The following is a 20,241-nucleotide window of genomic DNA, read 5'->3' as shown; positions in this document are numbered from 1 at the left end:
GAGGGTGGCCCAGCCTCGTACAGGCTATTAAGGGCCCGTTTTGGAACGGTCTTCGCCCGGGCACGTACCACACTACGGGCACTAAGAGTCCTTAATATCAGACAGGTCCCGCCCACTGGTTTCAATGACAGCTGGGGGCCAGAGTACCACCCCAGCTATACTGTCTCCTGTTGTTCTGGCAAGTATGCGGGCAGGGAAACTGCCAAACAAGGGACATGCTATGATAAACTAGCAAATATCTGGACAGTAATGAGAAAAAGTAGACCTTATCACAGTGGTCCCCAACATTTTTACTTCTGTACACCCCCACTTTGTTATTACTACTGAATCATTATTGGGACCCTTCCACTGAGTCATTACTGAAAGCTGGGGACCTAATTTGTAAATTTTATTAACTTTCTAAGCCATCGTAGCCCCCCTGAGGAGGCTTTGCGGATCCCCAGGGGCCCTTGTCCACAGGTTGGGAATCACTGCCTTAGCATAATGAGCATCATTAATAATTAAATAGAGGATTACTCCAACTCTAAGTCAGTCCTTTCCGTTTCACCCTCGCTAAATCCACTGTTTTGGCTTGGCATATGGTGTAAAGTGATGACATAAGGGGACTTATATACCATAGGAGATGGAGAAGCTATCCAGGAATCTTTGATCTGTTACAGGCTATGAGGATGGAGCCTTCAGCTAAGAATGATGCAAATTACTGGTGAGTAATTCTTGCATGGAGTGCTACTGAGGGTCCTTGGGTGTGCTGAAGTATTTTTTTAAACATACTTTATTTTAGCACTTTTGTAAATAACCTCTAGCGCTGCAGTACAAGTTTGGCATGGATAGTATGGATGTGCTATTCTTACATTATAACAATTATTGGGAGAAAAACAGATGTTTGAAGTGGGCAATGTAGTACATTATTGGTGTTGAAAATGTGCTCCATAAATAAAAGAACAACCCTCTAACCAAAGACAGGTACTATCCAAAGCTCAAATCTGTTTTTCATACTGTACGGCTCATTTAAAGTTTGTGGGCATTTCATTTAACTTTATATTGAAGGTCGAATCACTAACTGCTATTGGGCAAACCCAGGTGGTACCAAAAGAAAGTTTAAAAAAATACAGCGTACACCATCACATTCAAGGTCCTGATAGACTAAGACTAATATTTTATGTTGGAGATCTTTGGCACTTTCTGTATGGGAAAATCAAATCAATGTGGAACAACTAAATAAGCAACGAGCTCCTTTGACATCATAAAAAAAATAACACTATAATTGTAGGTAAACATATTTCAAAGGTGCACCTGTAAGCCAGTCAAAACGAGCTAAACCCAAAAGCAAGAAGCAAAGACTAACACTGCACATACATGTCATTGTTGCAATTTGTTTCAAATAATTCCTCCCACTCTAACAGCATGCATAATTACAATTCAATGTTCTTACCAGGTCGCGGCACAGGTTGTGCTGCAGGGGTCTGGGTCTTTCTAGCAGATGCTCCTTCCTTTTACAAACACATAAAATATAATAAATTATAACCTCCAAAGCATTTTTAGATAGATTTATTCATTTTGAATTATCAAAATTGTTGAAACTTAGAACACATGTTTAGCTGGACACTGTATAAATTACACAACAGCAAGTGAATACTTCAAAACATATTGTAACACTTAATTTACAGCAATTGCACCTCTGGCAGACTGACAGAAAATTGCAGAAGTTTTCTCTTTCTTCTACAGGCAAATGTTATAGAGCTAGTTTAAAACAAAAAGAGAAAAAAAGACTGCAAAAACACATAGCTTGTCAAAATATCCCTTCACTTGAATATTAACTACTATCAAAGTGTTGGACTACTAATTCTTAAATCCCATCAAACTGTCACCCATTGTAATACTGTTAATTTACAATTCTAGTACGGTTATATCTGGGAGCAAATATTTCAAAAAGTAGTTGTGTTATATGTTAGGACTATGAAATGAACGCTGTAATTAATGCTACAATAAAGCAGGAATCTATGCAGAAGTAAAGGAAGTGAGAGTGGATCGCCTGCATTAACACACGTTGGTTTATTTACCAAATAAAAGGCAGGCTGGCTTTGTCAAACAATTTACTGGGATACTGACAAATGCTGGGAACAGAACAATCCTTATAGTGGGAGATTTGACTCTGGCTCAGTATGATGTGTGGGAGCACTTATCCAGAAGGCCTAAAGCAGTAGCAATTTTCTTAAGGAGATTAAAAAGATGGCTGAAGAACTGGGAGTGGAGGATCTGTGAAGTATGTCACCTGATGGTCAAGAATGACTTGTTTTACTCTCCGATTCACAAATCAGTGAGTTGAGTAAGTCAAATTAACTACTTTCATCCACTACACTGGGTTTAAAGGACAAAGTTACAGGGATCATTACAGTCATGAAGGCAACATTTGTTTCCTCTACCATTGACTTACCAACAAAGAAGCTTGCCAGGAAGGAGCTGTTTCAATGCCTCCTATTAAAGAGATATTGGAACACTTTCTGTACTAACCCAACGTACATAACTCATAAGAAGCTACTACAGGACGGGTAAACACCACCATTAAAACAGTTGTAAAGGTGGAAACTAATGGCAGAAGCTCAGTTAAAGAGTGCAGTGATGCAGGAAGGGTAGAAAAGGAACTGGAGAAACTAGAGGTTAAACATAAGGAAGCAGACCGAATCAGCTATGACCTATTCAAGTTGAAGGCATGAAACTCATACAGCTCCATTACTGTCAAACGAGGTTGAGCACCCTTTATTTAAAGAAAATTTTCTATGAAAAAAAAAAATCAATAAGACAAACAATGCTAGCCTTCAAAAATATAGCCAAAATGATATGGGAGTTCTTTGAGGAATTGGAAGAAGATCGGTAAGAGGAATGTAAGCCGGGACTCAAGAATTAAATGCAAATCAATACACCGCTGATGCCATAAAAAAAAAACACTGTTGCAACCTGTGGAGGACTGCTTCAACAGATTTATCGAAGCAGAGGAAGGAACTAAAGACGTATGATTAAAGATTATGTTTTAGAAGTTAGAACCATAAAGGTGAATAAAGCTTCAAGCCTAGACAGAACCAGTTGTCAGCTCTTGGAGAAGCTGTACCTTTTGTTTCTGTAGGTGCAAATTAACCATCCTGTCAGAAGCAAACACGTCTATAACATAGAAATAAGGCAAAGAGCACGAACTGTGCTGTTAATAATGACCAACTGCATTAATGAATTTTGAGGTCAACATGTTTACTAAAAGTCTGGTGGCATCTAGAGACAATTACCCTCATCTTGCTGGACAAGAAAGCTGTTGACAATCTAAAGATTCTTCCTTGAAAATGTTTAGATAAAAATGTGTCACATCATCAACATATGGCAGTCAATATGGACTACCTATGACAATTTAAAGACTTAATTTCAGATGAAGGGTAAACTCATGGAGGTAGTGGAGTAGATAAATGTTGCCCACTGTTCTTGCATTGTTCCAATGGTGACAGAATATGTGGAGGAAACAAAAAAAGCCAACAAGGAAATAAAGGGCACTACATTAGACGAAGAGGAATACAAACTCAGTCTGTATGGTGACGATGGTATGTTATAAGTGAGTAATTCCAATAAGTAAGTCCCAACTGTGATTGTGGAGCTCAACTGCTTTTTGGAAGACTATGAATTCTAAATTCAATATTAAAAGGTATAAGATGTTTGATCGGTCTCTCTAGGAGGATAAGTAATTTGAACACCTAGTGCTCAAAGAATGATGTGGTATATAAGAGTAATGGTAATCAGGCAGAAAAGGGAACCACACATTGATTGACACGGAACAGGGGAAAACCCTTATGAGGAAACAAATGATTAATTCTAAGGATGACCTGATCTTTGTGCAACTGAATAAATATCTCCTTCTCTGTTAGGGACTGTAGTTCATTAACTCAATGGAGCGAAAAGATTGCAACAAGGAAGAACACCTTCCATGAAACGAACTGCAATGAACAAGAGTTTAATAACAAATGGAAGAACCACGCACCAGGTGAGAACAATGTTGCGGTCCCATGAAGGGACTGGTGGTGTCCTTTGAGGAATCACTCTTTACAGTCCTTCTAAAAAGGCTGCAACAGATATTCTGAAAACTGGCTAATGTTTCCAATTCTACAGGCAAGCTGCTACAGTGCCCAGGTGTACCCTCATTGAAGAGGGAAGTAATCCTGTCTTTTGTAAGTGCAGCAAGGAGCAGATGATATCTTGCACCAACGCTTTTAAATAAAGATTGTTTTTGGAGACTGGTACACTAGTGGAAAAAATGTTTCCATCTGGGAGTGTAGGAAGAGTGTTGTTGGCCTGCTGGCTTCCTTAAGAATATGCATGCACTCCTCTTGAAGGTAATGGCATTCAAACTCAGACTATAAGTGCCAAATCTAAAGACTATTTGAGGTTGGGACATAGCAGTTGATCCTGATGGTGACTGAGGAGGTCTAGATGTAGCTTTTAGTGGGGATACATGGACATGTCCAGAAGCAACAGCAACCTTGCCCATGTGGGTACTAAGAGCATAAGCTTTACTGGTACTTGGCACATTTGCCACACTACAGACAGAATAAGTTGAAGTAGAGGAAAAGCATATGCAAATATGCTGGAGCCAATTCATCCTTCAGGCTCTACCCATGCACTGTGACTACTGGTATGAAGAGGCATAGCTTTAGCATTTTCCGTATTGTTTGTGACGTCGAGTGCTGGAAGACCTCAACAGTGCAATTATGTTTCTGGGTGTCCTGCGTATTGACCTCCTATTTTAGTGTTTAATGATGTGTCCTGCAGAGCAGTTCCGCAAAATCGTTACCCACTTCCTTGAGGCATTCACCAGGAGAAGGACTAGATGATGAATTGCCAAATGCCCATTTGTCTGAGCTAGCCTGGACAACTGTGGTGACTATGTGCACCCTTGTTTCTGGTGGTAGTACACTGTGGTCATGTTTGTGAATGAGCACTGTTCTGTTGTAAATGAGTCTCTAAAATGTTTGAAGCGCTAAATCAGCTGCCATAATTTTAGGTACACTGAAGTGCAAACTCAGTTGTAAAGGAGATCATTTAACAGATTTGTTATGAGCACAGTCCTTAGGGCTGAGGCACGGATCATCCAAATGATCTTCCTGAGCCATTTAAGCACAGCAAAACACATGGAGGCCACTTTAGACACTTGAGGTTTCATAGATAATGTATCATCCAGCAAAAAGCCCACATTTGTGACTTTCGCAGAGGGAGTCGGTAGAACCCCAAGAGAAACTGGCCAGTACTGATGGCCCCTAAGCAACTGTTTTTTGCCCAGAATCATGACCTCCGTCTTATCCCCAATGAGCTTGAGCTTCAGGTTAAGATCAGAAGGTGCAGGACTGTGCTGACGACAGCAAAAAAATTATCTGAGTGTCATCTGCATAGCTATACAAGGTCAAACCACAGCTCTCCACAAAGTCCTCCTAAGGGTGGATAAACAAATTGAACAGTAGGAGGACGTAAGACAGAGCCTGGGGGACTCTATAAGTTAAAGCTTGTGAACTAGACTTGACTATTCTAGGAACTAAAGATTTTATTAGAATAGAAAGCTGCACAAACTGATTTACACAGCCTGTGATACTTCTAAAGCCCTGCTTTATACATGGCTTTGGTCCTCCTCTGCATACTACTTTCTCCAGGAACTTTACACAGCTTTTTTATCCAGGTGCAGTGTGTCAGTAAACCAAGGAGCTGGTAATTGGCAGCGGCCAGAGCGTTTTTCTGTGGCCAGTAGAACTTCCTTCACAGTCTTCATGAGCCAGTTATGAACCAAATCCTGATCTTCCTCAACTGTCAAATTTAGGACAGGCCGAGTGCACTTAAGTCTTTCATTGAGAGCTGAAATATTTAGTTTCTGTCAATTTCTACAACTAAAGGAAGACTTCGGACGTGTAGTAAGAAGGTCATGGGGGATTACTAACATTAAACAGTACAGCCAAATAATCGGACCACAGCAAATGTTAGAGGGGGATCAGTAACCAGATCCACCACATTAGGAAAAAATGAATCCAAAAGATGGCCAGCCGCATGAGAGGGTGCTGAAATGCACAGTCTGAGGCCAAGAACACCCAAGTCCTCTATCAGGGTCGCACTCTGAGTGCACTTGGTGTGTTCCAGATGGAGATTAATATCTCCAAGTACTGTAAAATTTCCAGCTTTTAATACGGGGGCGAAATTAAGTCCGGGAAAAGAGTGATCCACTTTGCAGCATTCACTGGGGGACGATAAATCAGAGCCCCTAATATTGTCAATTTCTCTGTAACAGAGAGTGCAAAGAGCAAAGCTTCACAGACAGGAGTGGCAAAATCTTCAATCTTACAGCAATAGTCATTCTTATAAACAATAGCAATCACCACACCTGTCCTATCATGTCTGTCTTTCCAAGCTATACAATAACCAGGAGGAAGAGTAGCAATTACATCAGGTGCAGATCCCCTCGTGAATCTAGGTCTCAGTAAGAAATAAAGCATCTGGGTAGTAACCCATAAGAAATTTTAAAGTGATGTTGGTGCCTGCTCTTTACTAGCCAGCTATGGAAAAACTAGAATGATGCTGCGCAAAGGGCACTGTTGTGACACCTAAGAGTAGTACTTTGAACAAATAATGCTTCCACTTACTTCAAATCTGAAGAACAGCTGATGTGCAGGGTAAATGGAGATGTGGAAGTAGGTGTCTGAGATCCAGGGTCGTCATCTAGTCCTCTGGAAGCACAGCAGCAACTGATGTCATATAGAAGTAACATCTTGACATCTTAAGATACTCTAATGAGGTACTGATTTAGCCGAGAAGAGTACAGTACTGGTCCCAATTGCTTAACTCTTTTGCACTAAAAAAGTAGAAACTCCTTGTCCTCGCTTGTGGGGATGAGACACATCTGATTGCTCCTTGTTGAATTAATTCCTGCACCTCTTACTGCAGTAGCCCTTGGTATTCATAGTATATGGTATGCTGGAATACTGGATGGTGTGGTATGTAACTCCAGGCAATACCCATGGACAATGATAAAGTACCTACTTCTCCGAAGTAATTGCTTCCTACTAGTCCAGATATAACCCTATGCTCCCCACAGGTTAAAAGTAAGCTTGGGGGTTGCAAGGGGGTGTTTAATTGGAGATGTGGTGAACATGACTGGTTGACGGCAGAGGTCCTTCACTCTGGAAACCCCAGGATGTTCAGAGGCCATTGTGATGGGAGCCTTCCTGGTGTCAGACTTGATAATCTTGTTCGTTAGGATACCCTCGTAGATGATGGTGCACTTTACAAATACACATTCCTGGATGCCTGTGTGATATGAGGTGGCTACTGTTTGACAGGATACAGTTCCAAAGATTGGTTATCTTGTGGAACTACATTATAATCATGTAAAGCGACATTTCCGTCACCATTAGGCAGTAGTTTATCACAGGTGTGAGAAAGAGCCTCAGTATGATCAAGATCTGAATCAGTATGAAGAGGGTGCGGAGGTGAAAAGAAATTTTGTTGAAAGTGCTGGTGAAGGTCTTGGTTCAGTGTTCCTGATCTTAGATATAAGATATGCCAAAGATCTTGTGAGACACTCTCCTAAAATGTGAGGCACAGTTTCTTTCTGTATGGCTGACAATTTGGAGGTGGTACTGCTGAAGGGGGACATACTAAGATGTGACCTGAAACTAGGCCTATATAGATCTTTCTCTGCATAGGTTGAGGCTGCTTGCCTTTGTCTTCTTGTGGTGTTAGTTGACTCTGCCCCAGGGCTGGAGGTGGTTTCAAAGTCGAATTCAGAGTGTACCTCTGTTCCAAGCTAGGCATCCAGGCTCTCGGGCCGAGAGAGCGTTTCTCGGAGTTGAAGTTCAAGACCTGTGTCGCTTTTCCAGACCTGATGCCCACTTTTGGGGCCAAGATGGTTCTGGAGATGTGGTTGGAGCTGACTGCAGAGGCCTTTCGGAGGTGGGTTGTCGCTTAAGACATTGCTCTCTCAAGACTGTTCCTTGGTTTGAAGAAAGGGCTTAGCTTTAGGTCAAATTATGGAGAGAGGATCCTCTAAAGGGGCTAGTTGGGCAACCCAAGGTGTAGCCTTTGTCCCAGGTGTGGTTTATACTAAGCCTGTGGAGCCTGTTGACGGCACACATTCTGGACTTCACGCCCCTTGGATCACCGGCGTATCAGAGGATGTTCCCTCTGCCCAATCGGCGTATGCCTCCTTGATGAATTGTCAGCCAGGCACAGTTGATGACTCTGAAAACCTCAGCACTGCTTTCTATATTAATCCCACAGCCATTTCAGTCTACTTAGGAGGATGATCTTTTTACACCTAAAGGCTTTGTGGGCCTAGCAGTCCGATTCCTTGTGGTCCCTTGAAAGGCAGAGATTGCAGATCCAATGTTGATCTGCCCACAGAAACTTACTGTTGCACAGAAAGTAAAATTGGAAGGGAGCACAATACATAATCCAGCTTGCTCCTCATCCTCGAGCCAGTTTCATATGGCCTGGCCTCAAAATTTCCAGTGTGATTTGGCTCTAAAGTGATCACGCAATGCCTCTATGTGACAAGGGTAGCAATTCAGGTGAGCAGAAGCCAACGAGCTGAATTCGGCAGCGTAACAGTCAGAGCTTTGAAGCACGCATTGAAACCAGATAGAAAAACAAGCATTTGCAATGGGTCTCGCATCTGCTCGAGTTAGAGCTATTAGCGTTATAAACTCCTAACCCGACTTTTCTTGCCACATAAATTGAAAATTGAAAGTTAAACACGTTCACATAAGGCAGACGATTCCCAGCACCACGGCCGCCATGAGCATCACCGTGAAGAGATACACAAAAGGAAAAGAAGTTCGCTCGCAGTTAAACTTATTGGCAAAAGTGCAATTAGCCATGTAACAGGGGCGATGGCCAAGGTGGTAACAAAACCCCCCCCAAGGAGGGACAAAGGTAAACCATTTACCAATGTAATCAAAGGATTTTTTAAGGGCAAGCCCACAAACGAGTGGTAGTGATGGGCATGAGATGGGCGTTGTTAAAAGCCCAGATACACACCAACACGTCGGAAAAGCAGCGCATGCGCACTGCAGTGCTCAACCTAATAATACCTAAAATAGATTATATGTCCTGTTGCATTGTGGTTTTGAAATGTCACCTCTGCACCCAACACTAGATGGCAGGAGTTTGCAATGCAAGTGATGTCCATTCTAGAAACACATTTAAATATACATATATATATATATATATATTCCCCACTGGAAAAAGCAAAGGTTACAGGGACATCATAGTTAGGAACTAGAATTAAAAAACAATTAACACATTCACTAAAAAAAAAAGTTGCAGGGATGTTATAGTAGAGTTCAGATTTTACACACACAAAACCACAGAAATTCAGCAGTTATCGTTAGCTCAAATAACTATAACTCGTGCTCTCAGGTAACTATAACTCACCCCCACCGCGAATATAGCAGGGGAGGGATTGTTGTGTTTACCTAGACCACCACCAGGCCTAGGAGGTCAGGGTATTCATTTATTCATACCCTGCCCACTTATGAATTTTTTTGCATCGTTTTAAGGGCTCAGGACCAAGACTTAGGACCTAAGATCTCAGTTTGAGATGTGTCGTATCCACAGATCCTGTCTCTCTAAATATGCATAAATCTTTTTTTCTTTACTCCAAAACTACTGAACAGATTTACAACAAATACAAAAAAGCACACTTTCTCGACCAAGATGGAGTTTTTTCACCAATTTTGAACATTTCGTGAAGATTCGTCAAAACGGCACCAAAGTTATAAGCAAAACAACAAGAAACGCTTTTCCTTTGGAAACTAGGTCCTTAATTTATCTACTGGTGACTGCTGATGTCTCCATATGCTATGTAGCAACATACTATCGTATGCAGATTTTACCCTGGCATTAGAAGTAGTTTCCCTAAACAGCTGGTGGAAGGATAATGTGATGGGAAATACTTTTGTGAGGGAGCAGATCAACTCCTTTGGAGGCGCTTATGTTGCACTGTATTCGGTTTTGGTGTATTTTGTCTTGCCAATTTAATTGTGTGATATGTAACACGATTTTGGGTTAACTGTTTAAGGGCGTGTCTTTTTTGGGAGGTTTTGTTGTACTGTTTGTACTTTTATGATTTTATGAGAAAAACGAATAAAGTTAATACTGACTAACTCCTTTGAGGCATGTTGGTGTGATTTGAAATGACCAGAGTCAGAAAGAATGTGTTGCTTTTAGATGAGGTACTGCAGAAATATGTACCTCAGCAACTCCGGAACTAACAGTCCGAAAAACTTTGGCTGATATTTAGACAACCTAGGAGCTTGATCTGGACTGTTTACAAGGGACTCCAATTATACACTGGTAAACACTCAATTCTGGAACACTGACTTACAGGAGGAGATCTCCGAAGAGGAGTGGGTAAAACGTCAGAGTATGATTCATACCTGGAATGTTTATCCAGCATGGAGATTTAAATCCTAAACTAATGACAGATAGTGCTAAACATCAGTTAGAATGAAGATGTTCTCAGCTGCTCGTGTGGGTTGCCAGCAAATAATAAGTGTGGCGTGAGGGGCGATAAACATCTGATGTGTCTGTCCTAAGCTAGCTCCCTAGTGCAGAAAGGTTCAGAAGTCCATTAGCACTATGATATGCCTTGTACTACCCTAAAATTGACTTTGCCGCCTTGCTAAGGAGTCTGGAAGCGTGTGGAGATAATAACTTCTGAATTACTGTGAATTGTTACAATCTAGGGATATTCAAAGATTGTTTTTGCCTTATACAGGGAGTGCAGAATTATTAGGCAAATTAGTATTTTGACCATATCATCCTCTTTATGCATGTTGTCTTACTACAAGCTGTATAGGCTCGAAAGCCTACTACCAATTAAGCATATTAGGTGATGTGCATCTCTGTAATGAGAAGGGGTGTGGTCTAATGACATCAACACCCTATATGAGGTGTGCATAATTATTAGGCAACTTCCTTTCCTTTGGCAAAATGGGTCAAAAGAAGGACTTGACAGGCTCAGAAAAGTCAAAAATAGTGAGATATCTTGCAGAGGGATGCAGCACTCTTAAAATTGCAAAGCTTCTGAAGCGTGATCATCGAACAATCAAGCGTTTCATTCAAAATAGTCAACAGGGTCGCAAGAAGCGTGTGGAAAAACCAAGGCGCAAAATAACTGCCCATGAACTGAGAAAAGTCAAGCGTGCAGCTGCCACGATGCCACTTGCCACCAGTTTGGCCATATTTCAGAGCTGCAACATCACTGGAGTGCCCAAAAGCACAAGGTGTGCAATACTCAGAGACATGGCCAAGGTAAGAAAGGCTGAAAGACGACCACCACTGAACAAGACACAAAAGCTGAAACGTCAAGACTGGGCCAAGAAATATCTCAAGACTGATTTTTCTAAGGTTTTATGGACTGATGAAATGAGAGTGAGTCTTGATGGGCCAGAGTGATGGGCCCGTGGCTGGATTGGTAAAGGGCAGAGAGCTCCAGTCCGACTCAGACGCCAGCAAGGTGGAGGTGGAGTACTGGTTTGGGCTGGTATCATCAAAGATGAGCTTGTGGGACCTTTTCGGGTTGAGGATGGAGTCAAGCTCAACTCCCAGTCCTACTGCCAGTTCCTGGAAGACACCTTCTTCAAGCAGTGGTACAGGAAGAAGTCTGCATCCTTCAAGAAAAACATGATTTTCATGCAGGACAATGCTCCATCACACGCGTCCAAGTACTCCACAGCGTGGCTGGCAAGAAAGGGTATAAAAGAAGGAAATCTAATGACATGGCCTCCTTGTTCACCTGATCTGAACCCCATTGAGAACCTGTGGTCCATCATCAAATGTGAGATTTACAAGGAGGGAAAACAGTACACCTCTCTGAACAGTGTCTGGGAGGCTGTGGTTGCTGCTGCACGCAATGTTGATGGTGAACAGATCAAAACACTGACAGAATCCATGGATGGCAGGCTTTTGAGTGTCCTTGCAAAGAAAGGTGGCTATATTGGTCACTGATTTGTTTTTGTTTTGTTTTTGAATGTCAGAAATGTATATTTGTGAATGTTGAGATGTTATATTGGTTTCACTGGTAATGAAAAATAATTGAAATGGGTATATATTTTTTTTTGTTAAGTTGCCTAATAATTATGCACAGTGATAGTCACCTGCACACACAGATATCCCCCTAACATAGCTAAAACTAAAAACAAACTAAAAACTACTTCCAAAAATATTCAGTTTTGATATTAATGAGTTTTTTGGGTTCATTGAGAACATGGTTGTTGTTCAATAATAAAATTAATCCTCAAAAATACAACTTGCCTAATAATTCTGCACTCCCTGTATAAGCCAACTGCACAGTATTTCCTCTTAAAACTAAAGTTAGTTGTCTTTTGCCTGCGTCAATTAACACCATACCAGTATGGCTCAGGATGAAGCCTTTGTTGAAAGACAGGTGGTCCTCATGTGTTTAAGTGCTTCACTTCTGGGAATCCTAGATCTGCAAAAACGTCATCCAAAACACTTCTAGCTGTTACACTCGCTGGGGTCCTTTGATGTGCACTTCACACATCTGTTTTAACAAGTTATTCCCCTTCCTGCGTGCAAACCCTGATTTAACACCGAGAGCAGCATATCCTCTGCGCATTCGAGCCAGGATTGCACTGCTGCCTTTTTCTTGACTTAAAAAATACATGTTGACGTACCTGTGGCCCAGCATAACTCGAAAAGGATTAACACTTGCCTGTCCTGGGAAAGGTTGTAGAACTATGCCAATTGCCTCAATCTCCAGGATGTCGATAGGCAATTTTATTTACACGCATGGCAAAATCATCGGTCGGGCTATATTACACATGAAAGTGAAGTGCTTGTAGGCTAAGCTGCTGCTGTCGGATAACACGTGCAGGTACCCATGGACTGGTGAGCAGGACTTTGACCTGCCCAAGGAATCACATAGGAGTCTTCGCACCTCTAGTGGGATGGTACAGAACAACAGGCAGTGCAGCTAAAATGGTCACTGCATTCTGGGTAACTGAAGCTTCGAGGTCAGTGATGCATATGCAGGCCAGGTGGTGTCCACCATCATCTCCACTGCTGTTGCGACTAACAACAAAGTGATGAAAGGCCTGCTTGAATTATTCTCAGCCACAGACGAATTATCTGGCCGCATTCCGCTCCATTGTTTTATTCCGGGTGTGCGACTCTAAACAGAGTCCAGCCGTAAGCAAGTCACCCTCGACTCTGCACCCAGAGGAACAGCTGCTGTAATCATGCTTCTCAACAAGGGAGGTGTCCTAGTAAGTGAGAACAGGAGGCGCTGGAGTGATGTACCAGTGGTTGAGGTGTGACCCTGGAGACCCATCGGACTATTTTGGGGGGGAAGGGGGGGAGAGAGGGTTGGCTCAGAGTGTAGGAGCTGATGGGATACTGAATACTGAAGAAGGGCAAAGTACTCAATATCCTAGAAGCCACTTCACTAAGCAAAAACCAACTTCTCCTCTCACTTAGGAAGGGCCGACTGACAAATAAGCAGCTGGCGACTCACTTTTGCACGGGGAGCACCAAAACAGCGGCCAGTCAATCAACCCAGAAAGGAAGAAATGTGGAGATAACACCCCTGGCTTCCCTCATCTTCCACTACAGAAATGCATGCCTAAGGGCCAAGCAATGGAAGTAGCAGGTAGTCTCTCTAAGTAAACAGAGAGGTGCACTGCACAGAGATGCCCAGGACTTGCGGCTAAGGAAAGAAAGTATCGTAAAACAGCCAGCGCTGTACAGGAGTGCATAGAAGCGAGCATTAAAACGTACGAGGTGCTGTGGGTGTCAGAGACTGTGCCAGCTGTCATTCAGTATCTGAAGCACTAAGCCCCGCACCGAAGTGAAATCACAAGAAGCATAAATATTTGTGGGTCTTGTAAGATCTCTACAGACAAGGAGAATCCAGTAATCTAGGACAGACATTGCTTTATAATATTCACATGCCAGACATCCTCTATAAGATGGCAAGAAGAAGACAGAAATGGCCTTTCACCTGTACAAAATATCACGTGTAAATTGTAAATAACGAAAACTCATCATATGATCCAAGATTTGGGAGACAGCACATCCAAAGCTAGATCTTGCACATTATTTTTCTTAGTTGTTTTCGGAGAACTGCTTAACTAAGCTATGACAAATAGCTAAATCTGTTTGCCGGACAACAACAAAAATCTGTAATCAACAGTTGATGAGGCGGTTGGGAAGGAAAAGTGACATTTAGAATTGCAAAAGGCTTCTCTACTACTGTGCCCAAGTGACATGTATCAGTTTTCTGTTACTATTCAAGTACAACCTTTAAACTCAGGCGTTTGGCACTTCTTCAGTGTAGGACAATATAAGCAAGGAGGACGTTCGCTGGAATGACAAGGTCCAGCACTGGAGTCGCTATGAAATATCTCTGGCTTCTATTATCTGATGAAAGAAGATTTCAGGGATGCACAAGTAAAAGAAATCCTCTGTAGATCAGCCACTGGCGGCTTTTTGATGTCCACTGACCATGGTGCAGAGAATGTACAAGTGGAATATTCTTGGACCACGCTGTTTCCCTCCACCACCATAATACCCTACACTAAAAGGAGATTTATTCTCCAAAGCGCCTTCCTGAAACGATTTGCTAAAAAAGTAACTATACATAAAAAACATGATAATAAATAAATAACTCAAAAGCAGGATTGTCTTCTAAAATTGTACCATCTAGACCGAAAGGAAAAAACGCTCTGTATGTATGCCAAAAGCGAACAGGGAAAAATTATACTCTAAAATATTTCACATATTGTAGAAATGTAAACCCAGAGTCTGTGGAGGGGTTGGGGATATCATCACCTGTGACCATTTAATAGTAAATAGTATTACATTAATTAAGTCATTTAAATGGTTTATGAGACACGCAATAGCGATAAATAATTTAAGAGCACTACTTAGCAAGAATTACATTTAAGAGAGAAACAGTCATCTTTCTGAGCACATTTAGATGTATTATCCTTGGGAGAAAGTTTTTCTATAAACGCAGACAACCAATTAGACGTTATCCAACACCTATAGTTAAAGCTTCTCAAATGAAATGGAAGTCAAATGACAGCTTTTTATCAGCCACCTAGTACTGCCAAGAATGTACTACAACGTTTATCAAGCACACCCTGACTTTACTCTACTGAACAACCTGGGCTCGGGGTTCCTAAAATGAGATGCAGAAATCCTTGAGCTTAGGGGGCGAAGACTCCCTCCCTGGCACTCCCACTCTTTTTGCGTTCATTGATCGACTCCTCAATTAAGTAGGCTTGTGGGAATGTCCGGCTGCTGCCACGGTTTCGGATGGGCCACTAGCCGCTGTTCTATAGGATTATTTCCTTAAGCGCACTACTCACCCGGTAGGGTCGCCACCCCACCTGAGGGGGGTGGGGGTAGGGGGTTTGTTACTGCTCGCAAATCCATGTTTTGAGGTGCTTTCTGAAGGTTAGGAGGTTCTGGGTCTTGCATAGGTCGGTGGGGAGGGAGTTCCAGGTTTTGGGGGCGAGGTCGGAGAAGGATCTGTCGCCGGAGGTGGTGCGTTGGATGCGGGGGACTGTAGCGAGGGCGGCGGAGCAGAGCTGTCGAGTTGGTTTGTGGAAGTTGATTCGTTCGTTGAGGTAGGCTGGTCTGGTGTCGTGGAGGGCTTTGTGAGCGTGGACAAGGATTTTGAAGATGATCCTTTTGTTGATAGGCAGCCAGTGTAGGGATCTGAGGTGGGCGGAGATGCTTGTGGCGGGGGAAGGTTGAGGATGAGACGTGCGGTTGCGTTCTGGATTCGCTGTCGTTTTCTCTGAACCTTGGCTGTGGTCCCTGCGTAGAGGGCGTTGCAGTAGTCCAGTCTGCTGCTTATGAGAGCGTGATTGACCGTCGTTCTTGTTTCTAAAGGAATCCATTTGAAAGTCTTGCGTAACATGCGAAGGGTGTTGAAGCACGGGGGATGATGTGGTGTTGAAGCAGGGGGATGATATGGTGTTGATTTGCTGAGTCATGGAGAGAGATGAGACCAGTATTATGCCAAGATTGCGTGCGTGGGTGGGTGTTGGGGGTGGTCCAAGGGTGGTGGGCCACCAAGAGTCGTTACATGCCGTCTTGTTGGGGCTGAATATGATGATTTCGTTTTTTTCTGAGATTAATTTGAGGTGGCTTGCTGTCATCCAGTTAGCGATGGCGAGGAGTCCAGCGTGTAGGTTATTCTTGGTGGTAGAAGGGTTCCTCTTGAGGGAGATGATGAGCTGGGTGTCGTCAGCGTATGAAATTATGGTGAGGTTGTGGGGGGTGGATGATGTTGGCAAGAGGAGCCATGAAGATATTGAAAAGGGTGGGGCTGAGGGAGGATCCTTGGGGGACCCCACGGATGGTCTTAGTGGCTGTAGACCGGAAAGGACGGAGGCGAACTCTTTGGGTTCTTTCGTTCTACTGTAGTCTACCATTGCCGCATCGCACTTCCAGCAAGCATGAAGTTGTACTCAGAAATAACAAGCAGAAGACAACTTGAACAAAAATGTATCAATTACTTAGTTTCCAAGTTCTAATTAACTGGTTACATGATGAAAAGGCATTTTCGTTGCAACAGCTGGAAAATCTAAGGTTTGTGCAGAAACATCTTAGACTTATCACTTTTTGGCAAGTAGCAACTCAGATGAGCTGTGACACAATTGGTCCCATATGACTGCCAGGAAACCAGCACTGTACTGAGGCTCTCCAGCAGAAGGCAAGCTATCACCGTACAACCACTGTAAAATATCCCCCCTCCTACAGACAGCCCCTGAAGGAACAGCTCCACATCTACATCTCTCATCTAAGAGTTCCTGTGAGAGACAGGAGCCTTTATACAACATTTCTCTCCTGCTGTCCTGCAGGTGCAATTAGGTGTTACTTCTTACGCTGCGGTAGACCACACTTAAGCTTGTGAGCTTTGATCTGGTTGTGATCAACATCCTCAGCACTGGTACCCTCTCGCTGCACTGATGGAAGGTCAATGTTCGCTTTTCATTTAGTCTGGGAGACAAACAATGGCCCTTATGCAGAGGGCAGTTCAGGATTGGCTTCAGGTGGGGGTAGAGGGGTTTTAATATTGCTTTTCGAAGTAGGCTTTGTTTGATCAAAGGCTTTGCTGCAACAGATGTAAAGGTGCAGCTGCGTTCACAGTGCCCTTTTGTCTATTCATCTACTCTCTGAAAACAGATGCCATGCAGGGCAAATTACTGATGTGAAAATGTTCGGAAGAAATAAATTATGTGATACAAGAACCGCCATGTTCTAATACAAACTGTGTAGGGCTAGCCAGAGAACAGGGACTGAAACAGTTATTCTCACCACTAAAAACTGATCTTCCATGCTACCAGTTTAATACAACTTAAAAGTACGGCCTCCAAACACCAATGACCCCAAAAGACAAAACAAAATTCGCACAATGACATGAAAATGCAACAGCATACCCAACTTTCGTTTAATTGTTTTGGAGCAAAAAACAAAGCTTGTCTGAACTTCTATTTAACCAACTAACTCACTGACAAACAGAACCTGCAAGACTCGTGGAAGGACACTGCACAAAACGAGGGCTCAAATTTTATTTGAGTACAAAAGCGAAAAATTATTTTCCCTGTGTACTTTGATGTGGACTCCCGGTTAACTCAATACACACCGAGGACTAATACTTAGCATAGAGCAAAAGGCCATTCCCACTTTGTGAATAACTTTGGATAGGATAAACTTGGAAACTGCACAAATGCACACTAACGTTAGCGATCTAAATTTAGAAGCAAAGCAATACCACCCAAAAAATCTTCCCCAGCAAAAAATGGCAGCTGCTTTGGTTAATGGAAAGTTTCTTAATTTCAGAAAGAGGTTAGATTAAATTCATTAACCGACATTCAGATGAGCACAAAATGGAACACCTACGGAGCCCTCTGGTATAATCATGCCATGCTATAAGGACATAAATGAAAGTGGTGTGAGATCTACATAGATAACATTGGTTTCGAGCAGGGAAGCCTTCATCTTCGCTCTGTCCTGCTCACTGCGGTTCTGAAAGGAAGAAACTACAGCATGTTCACCGATAAGTCCAAACTGAATACGGACTCTTCACTCAGATGAGAGAGAGTGCAACCTGAGGGACTCATATCATCACCATAACATCGTCCAAATATATAAGTAGTCTCCCTGTAATGAACAGCAACAAAGGTAAGATGCCAGTGTGAAGTAGGCTTATTCTTGCATGGATACTAAAATCCTTGCCCACAAAGTCATCTGAGGCCTCGAGATAAGAAAACGGAAGTCTTCCTTGATTGCTACAGAAAGCAGCTAGAGAATAATGTTGTTATCGAGGACTGGTAAAGGGAACAGCCAACCTTTTAATCAACACCCCCATAGACTGCACGAGAGCTGCCACACACAATGAATGAATGTCTTCCACAAAGTACAAAGGAAGTAGGAGAACCATCTGAAAACGATGACTATTAAAACAAGTGTAATGGCGTATGGGCGCCAAGAATACATAAATAAAGGAGAGGGGAAGACAAGAGCTAAACGGAGAGAAGGGGCAGCTTTCACCTATTTGCCCCCAATGAGGGTGAAAATATGGGACCAGTACAATTAGACTCTTCTGGTAGCCATGTCGGTACAGGTCTGGAAGAATCTGATAATAACCTAAAAACGGCCATCAGTGTTACCAGCCTACAGTCATCAAGACAAAACAATAGAAATGTAAGATAGCTACAAACGTGTGTATTTATTTCCTACAGTCAAAATGAATTCAAAAAAAGTAAAACAACTTCCTGACAATAACTGACCAACCCAGCCTCGAAAACACTGGGACAGAGGAACTTTAAAGATAAAATATCAAAATAAGACTATTGCAACACAGCAAGTTGCGAACATGTGGCATGCTGTAGTTTCAGATGAACAACATGAACGGTCCAAGACCATAAAAAAGTACCACCAGGCAACAGCATGAGAAAACCACATTGAAGCATTTTAACAAAATTTTCAGGAAAACTCCAAATAAATGAGGTAAAACGAAGATTACGTTCTAGCTTATAACATTGCAAGAAAAGGTAGTTAAACGCGAAGTATAGGCTAAACAGAGTTAGTTTGAGCACTGCACGAGCAAACTATAATCTACTAAGGCAGCAACTGTATCCACCATCTTTGACTGGAAAGGCGGCGAGGGAGAAGGTAATAAAAGTAAGATGAACAAAGCACCAGTGTGATAGTAAAACCATAAGACCGTTAAACAAATATAGGTAAAGCCATTGAGAAACCCCAAGAGAGTGAGAGGAAAACTGGAGGAAAGGACAAATAAAACAGATGAAGATGGAAGGATGAAATATCTAAGGCAGCAACTGTATCCACCATCTTTGACTGGAAAGGCGGCGAGGGAGAAGGTAATAAAAGGACGATGAACAAAGCACCAGTGTGATAGTAAAACCATAAGACCGTTAAACAAATATAGGTAAAGCAATTGAGAAACCCCAAGAGAGTGAGAGGAAAACTGGAGGAAAGAACAAATAAAACAGATAAAGATGGAAGGATGAAATATCTAAGGCAGCAACTGTATCCACCATCTTTGACTGGAAAGGCGGCGAGGGAGAAGGTAATAAATGGACGATGAACAAAGCACCAGTGTGATAGTAAAACCATAAGACCGTTAAACAAATATAGGTAAAGCAATTGAGAAACCCAAAGAGAGTGAGAGGAAAACTTGAGGAAAGGACAAATAAAACAGATAAAGATGGAAGGATGAAATAAGGTCAATGTGCGGCACAGATCGCAACCGCAAGGGGAGAGGAGACGTTAGTACAATAAAAGTGACTGACAAAATGGAACATGTATTTTGTTATTCATCTCAATAATCCAACCCCCTCCTCCAAGACCAGTTCTGCATAACAAACAGGTCATTTACCTTCATTTACAGTCTGTCTGGTGGATACTCTTAGCTACCTGCAGATTCCTCACATTGTGAATATCCCCAGGCAACTGCCTGGATCTGGAGAATTCTCACCAGTAATTCCCTAGTGCCAGCAATAGGTGGCATTGTGAGACTTTAGCTCAGATCCGTCCGATATCGGATGTGACGTCAGAACTCCTACAGTCACCATCTATCTGATATTTGTCTGCATTGTCAGACGCAGAGTCTTAGTAATCACATAGAGACAGAGTGTAGGTCTCTAATATGGACTCTTACTAGCA

At 42.4% G+C, this 20,241-nt stretch overlaps 1 protein-coding gene across 1 annotated transcript in view; it reads right to left on the bottom strand.

Moving 5' to 3' along the window:
* The window catches only part of CDC73 (cell division cycle 73), a 515,645-nt gene that overhangs the window by 137,523 nt on the left and 357,881 nt on the right, over positions 1-20,241 (bottom strand). Inside the window, exon 11 of the mRNA XM_069231104.1 lies at positions 1,433-1,490. Within this exon, the coding sequence (XP_069087205.1) occupies positions 1,433-1,490 (58 nt within the window). The remainder of the gene's footprint in view (positions 1-1,432; positions 1,491-20,241) is intronic.

Source organism: Pleurodeles waltl, chromosome 4_2, assembly GCF_031143425.1.
Source record: "Pleurodeles waltl isolate 20211129_DDA chromosome 4_2, aPleWal1.hap1.20221129, whole genome shotgun sequence".
Classification (NCBI taxonomy): domain Eukaryota; kingdom Metazoa; phylum Chordata; class Amphibia; order Caudata; family Salamandridae; genus Pleurodeles; species Pleurodeles waltl.
Note: the sequence above shows the minus strand (reverse complement) of the source record. Positions and strands in the feature narration are given on the sequence as shown.